The sequence below is a fragment of the Lingula anatina genome, chromosome 1 (assembly GCF_051362555.1).
Source record: "Lingula anatina isolate TDL-2025a chromosome 1, LinAna3.0, whole genome shotgun sequence".
In the NCBI taxonomy this organism is placed as follows: domain Eukaryota; kingdom Metazoa; phylum Brachiopoda; class Lingulata; order Lingulida; family Lingulidae; genus Lingula; species Lingula anatina.
The window spans coordinates 34,791,784-34,798,148 of NC_141767.1; the positions used below are offsets into that span (position 1 = coordinate 34,791,784).

At 35.6% G+C, this 6,365-nt stretch overlaps 1 protein-coding gene across 1 annotated transcript; it reads left to right on the forward strand.

Moving 5' to 3' along the window:
• The first annotated feature begins 936 nt into the window (after window positions 1–936).
• Window positions 937–5,642, forward strand: LOC106171986 (uncharacterized). Its single transcript, XM_086996050.1, has 5 exons — window positions 937–1,157; window positions 2,762–2,861; window positions 3,082–3,286; window positions 4,059–4,193; window positions 4,450–5,642. The coding sequence occupies exons 1-5, from the start codon at window positions 1,131–1,133 to the stop codon at window positions 4,769–4,771; spliced, it is 789 nt and encodes a 262-aa protein (XP_086852176.1). The 5' UTR covers window positions 937–1,130; the 3' UTR covers window positions 4,772–5,642.
• The last annotated feature ends 723 nt before the right edge of the window (window positions 5,643–6,365 follow it).

Consider the following 6,365-nt stretch of genomic DNA (forward strand, 5'->3'; position numbering starts at 1 on the left):
GATAATACGGTTTAAAGACATAGCCGTGCCCGTTTTACCTTTGCAAAACATTAACAAGAATACCACGAAAAATAATAGTAAAAGTAAGTAGACATTTCATTCTGAAAATATGGTGTTCACTTACTTTTTTTTTTGTTTTGTTTTATTCACACTCTGAGCTTAACATGAAAGCGCATGTAATTGACCTTGGTAATAATGGTTTGTAAAGCGGTGACGCATTTCTCGTTTAATGAAATTTAAAACAATTAGTATTCTTTGGCTAAGTAAATATTGACATTATTTTGCATCAAATTTCATACAAAAATCAGTTCTGGCTTTTATTTGGTAAGCCGTGATGTTTACGAAAAAGACGGCCGTAGTTACTAATAGAGAATAAAAGGAACGATTGTTGTCCGCCCGCCCGAACAGGCAAGCTTTGAAAACTACAGTTCATTGGTTTCACATTAAATGCAGAAAGTTGTAAACATTATCCCAAATTGCGAGCAATACAAAGTTATTGTAAGTGATTGTGCGTGAGAAAAATACAACAAAAGAGCCGCTTGGCGTTGTAAGTCGCGTTCATGCCACCTGAGCTGTTCCAAGCATTGATACCACTCCCTTGGCCAAATTTGCAAGACACGTATATTTCAACACCGCGTTTTTAACTGGTGTTTTAAAACACTGCAGTGACATATAAGCCCCCTAAAAGCGCTTAAATCTGGTTTTTAGAATATATATCTGCACACCTTTGTAGTCACAGATAAACCTCTATTGAATAACAGAAAGACGTAAATGGAATTTTAATTCAAAAGAAGCAAGGAAATAAATCAAACGCCACAATAGCTTGAAATTTTCACGTAAAACAGTTAAGATATGGTTGATTGATTTATGGGACTTTCGCACCGGTCACCAGTCACTACGGCAACAATTATGGGGGTGGCACGCATGCTCCGAAACAGCCCGACTATTTACGCATTCATTTGTAAGGGCCACATTTGTTAACCTAAACAATTTACAATTGTTTGAGTTCAGAACATCAACAAACTGTTGGTAACCACTACATTTTCATTGCGTCTCCTTGCGACGTTTTAGTAGGAAATCGGATGTGAAGGATTTTTAATTCTTGATGAGGAAAACCAGATAGTGCTCCCATGTCTATGATCGACACCACATCGCGGGTAAGTACACCAAGTTAAAATAATATTATTATGAATGAAAATAGTGGTGTATGAGGTTATCATTCTAGTAGTGTAACAATAACGTGGCTCGAAAACGTGGTGCTGTATGGCAGTCTGTTATGGTGACGTTGGGTTTCAGCTTGGACCCAATCCATGGTACACTAGATCACGGTTCCGAGGTTTTAGTCTATATTAATGTATATATGAGCCCAATACATAAAGATGTGTCTTAAATGAAGAACTGAACGGCACTGTGAGTGGATTGAATCTTGGATGGATAGGACTGAATGGAGAGAATGAATAAGTAATCCCGTGTTGTGTTTCTCAATTATGGGTTCTTTGCAGTGTGCGACTTTTGGTGAATTTTCTTTTAGACTCAATTATGGGTTCTTTGCAGTGTGCGACTTTTGGTGAATTTTGCTGTTGGAACGTCCTCCATAGCATATGTACAGTAATAATAAAGTTAGGTTGGTGTTATGCCATCATTGATGCGATCATTCAGAGATTCAGTGATGAAAACAAGAGAAGTTCGGAAACGGAACGGAAAGTTTGGACACATGTTAATCGTCGAGTGATTTTTTACCCATTGTGAAGTGACTTCTCTGGTCCTCATAATAGGGCCTAAGTATTAATGTTATTCAAAGGTGTAATTTTTGTATTCGGTTGGGAATTCGGCAAATAAAACGTCCACATATTACTATATCGACAGTCTAACTTTACTTCCCCAGTTTTTGAAATAAAATCCCACAAGATCGGTCAATTCATGAAGGCGAGGTTTTAAAAAAGTCGAAGCCGACATTTGGTTTGTAATAACAGACTGGGTCCAAGCGCTTTTTTTTTTTTTAACTCTTCGTGATACCGATAAAATCTCTTGGCCAATGGAACCTATGGGGGTTTTAATGCTGCCGATAAACATAACATGATACGTAACTCCTTTTTGTTTATTATCACGTTTACCATAGAAATGGTGCAAAAGTAGGCCCTGCTCCCGTGGCTGTGGGGGGTTGTACCTTATCTTTTGAGCAATATTTATAATAAGATTTACAATTCTGCCGTACAAGATAAGGCATAATTATTTAAAAATTACGCCAAGGTTTTAAAGAGATTAGTGAGTGCAAGATATCGAATGAATGCATTAATTCTCTTATTCGTTTGCGAGGTCTTGAAGTGCGTGTATTGAAATGAAGCATTCAAATCAAATGAAATGAAGAAAATCGAAGATGCGTGATGATAATTCAGAAAATCCACATGAAGTGTGTTGTGTAATTCTTTCTTCCACTACTATTCAGACAAAAGTATTTCGATATGACTAGCATTTGATATCGACATTTGAATTCATTTGGGATTTTAATGTTTACAGACATTTCATAAATGAAAGTCTACAGATGATTAACATAGTATGCTCATTCAATGAGCATGTTAGGACATTGGTCACTTTCGTCAATTCACTGTTTTTTTAATGCCTGCAAAATCACTTTTCGTTGTTTAATCATTAACTTTAAATGTTGTTTCTGATGACATATTTTTAGTTTTGGTAAATAATGCGAAATGTAACGATAAATAAATGATATTGAAATGATACTGAATCCGTTATTTTGTTTCAGCTTGCTTTTAGCAAGGATTACCGGTTGCCCAAACCGCAGTACCGATTTGAAGATGCGGGGGACTACAGGCAGCTTATGGTGTCAGCTAGGAAAAGAAATGGTATTTATTTATTTATTTATTTATTTATTTATTTATTTATTTATTTAATCACATTAAATCATTGTCTCTTTTGTTGTATAGTTTCATTTGGTTAAATAATCCAGAAAATATTTCTGTAGCATAGAGACAATAAAACAGAATTCCATGCCAAGTTTTCCTAACGAGTTAAACTAAACGTTATTACAGACAATATTTCTAAAATACATTTTGCTGATTCCAGAGACGGAAGCAATGCGGAAGTTTTGGAAATCGCTGAAAGGATTTAATCTGAAAGGGCGCGATCTCCAGCTGGACATCGTCCCTCGCTACGAGACACCACATTTCCCTGCCTCGCCTGGGCCGCGTTTCTCCAGTTACATTACTACTTACGATCTCCTAGGCCCAACGCCGGCAGAGGGGAGAGCTCAGTCTGCACTATATCGCAGGTATAGTATAGTTTATTGCCGAATCAACTTGACATAGGCATATAACCAGAAAAACAAACATATAACATTTGTGGTAGGTGGAGGTGGCAACCACTGTTGACATATTGGAGTACCTAAAAAGTGGTGGATGGACAGACTTATATATCTAAAAAAAAAAAAAAGAAAAAAAATTGCAGTGTGACTTTTCTTTATAAGGCGAGTATTATATAGTAATTATATAGTATACCAATAAACATATATTGTTGGATAAACTCAAAAACTTATGGTGTCCTCTCTAAGCTTGGAGGCAGCACACAGGAATCTAGCTAAATTTCTTAGGTCAGTAACATTATGTGTACTTAATAGCTGTACTAGTTTGAAAGTAGATGGCCTTCGCCAGTAATACTGTTTGATATAAACTCTTCTAAAGTCAGAGTACAATTTACAGATCAAAATAAAATGATACTCATCTTCCACAACATTATCATTTGAACAATACTGACAAATTCTTTGGTTACGAAGGATATTACTATATCTACCCTTCTCTATTCTCAAAGGATGGGATGAAGGTAATGTGTCACGCCTGTGTTTTCCAAAAAAAGTAAATCGTTTATATCTGTGACTTGAACTAAATAACATAAGATTTCATGATACAGATCATGATTTTCAACCAGTCCTTAGTAGTGTTGATCACGCTCACAAATAAGAACATTTTTCCAAAAGAAATAAGCTCCAAAATATTTTGTAATATGTCCTCTGATTTTTAGAAAAAATATATTATGTTTTATTTCAGAAATATCCAAACACCTGTCACTAACATAGCACGTGACTACAGTCAGTTTACACGCGCCCCCTCTCGGAACCGCAGACCTCACACAACGTTTAGTGAGAGAGACGCACAGAGTCCTTGGTTCAAAGAAATACGGAAGTGAGTTCACACTAAAAACAATCACTCTTACCGTTTGTCTCATTTTAGTTAAGTTAAAATAACTACAGAATAGTGTAAATGGAATTTTGCAATATGGGTTTTATTTCTTCCTTTCTTTTTTTATTTATTTTTCTCAAAATGATTTGAATTTACTTGATTTTCGACTTTGTCAGTCTATCCTACACTACATAATCTGGCTACCATACAGCATAAGAATGAATGGAGTCATCATTTATAACAACAATCTTTATTATAGAGATGTCCCAGAGCGTGTAGCGTACACTATGGACATGGATCCCGATTTCGGGAACGATCGTCTAGCCGCTCTACAACTCCCACCAGCCGTGAAAAGCCGGGAAGTCGTGTATTATCCCGCTGAATATAGTGGTCGCAAAGAATTCCACATTAGTCCCGAATGGAACTCGGAAAGACCGCAGTGGGGCGGTATTGCCAGAGAGGGGCACTATCAGAAACGCAATGAAGGGCATTCCCAGCCAAGCACTGGGAATTTGTATGGCGCTTACTATGGCACTGTTGGGCCAGAGAGATACGATTTTGCTCAAAATGCTTGGAAGTAGTTAGGAATTAACATATGTTATGACGGATACATTATTTCTGGACACGTCTTATGACATTTCTGCCAAAGTCATTTATAAGACGTTTTCCATTATTTATTTATTTAATTAATTATTTATTTATGTATATTTGTAAACATGTTCAAGTGTCTACGTGCAAAGAATGTTTGCGAAGGTGATAAAATGTTATTCTACGCAGAGATAGAGAGAATTCTATATAGTATGTATGAAGTATTTTTTACAGTATTAATTCAAATTTTTATATGACATTGGATAAATCATTAATGTGTTTTATTGATACAAAAACGCATTCCACCACATTGATTATTTTAATATTTGTTTGCGTATTTGATGATAAGGTATATATAATGTGATATTGTTGTTGTTGATATTATTGCTATTTATATTTGGGCTATTTATAACTTGTTGTTTAGTTTTAATCTCCATTGTGTAGTTGGCATTTAATTCAGGTAATCTTGGTTGGCCTCAGGACATTTAAGAAAGGGGGACAAAATAATTTTTTACCACCATCCCTGTATTGATATGTAACGAGAAGTGTATCATTCAGTGGAGATCTGTATGTTTTTGTCAGTCTGTGTTTATTTGTAGCTAATTCCATTTTAGATCGAGTACAGCAAAGGTATGTCAATCGTAGCTTGTAGTGGGGTAGGGACCGGCATTAGAATATTGGAATAAAAATTGTGCAATTTAGCGCAGTTTAGCTAGTAATTGGAACCTGCTTTTTTAGGCTCCACTGACATTTTTTCTTTGTTCTGTGAGACCATTTTTTTTTTTTCTGATTCATTAATAATTTATTTCATTTACGACTGTAACATTTTTCTATATGAATAAAGGATGATAATCTATTGATTTATTAATCTTTCCTTTTTATTTAATTTAAATTCGTAAGGGCTTTAATGAAATATTAAAACGGAAGGGTAATTTAGGGCGTACGAGCCGGGGGATGTTAACTATAGTGCCTTCCCCCCACCTACGCTTCTGACTCATTTTTTTTTAAATCACGTATCGGACTTTAAAAGCGCAAGAAGCAGGGTGCTAAGGGATCCTGTCCATATCTCTCTCTGCGGTTTGTCTCTCTGTTGTTCATTGGGTTCATTCAGAACGTTGGCAGTCATGGTTCTCCATAGTTCTCTTCCTTTGGCATTTCTGATCAACTCTTTGTTTTGAACTCAGTTTGTTTTTTTTTAACGTTTTAAAAACCATCTACCGGGTTATTGATTGAGGTTCTTTGTGAATCCCCACTTAATATGTAAGCTTGACATATACTTTTAAGTATTGCTTTAAAAGAAATAGGTTGAAGTTTACGTCGCAAGTAAATACCTCAACCAACTGATAACCAACTTCAGTTGCACGATTTTGCTGTCATCTGACCTCCTCCCTCCGTCGATATTTCTATTGGTTAAGTCTCCATTAAAAATGCTTCTTTCGCGCTTAAATGTAACGTACAATGTTATTTTGTGAAGAGGAATTTTTTTCTTATACATCATAGAAATGCTATAAACGTTTGCACTTATAATAAACCCATTCAAAATTGATGCAAAGCGTTGTAAATCAGAGTAGCCTCTTTAAACGATCT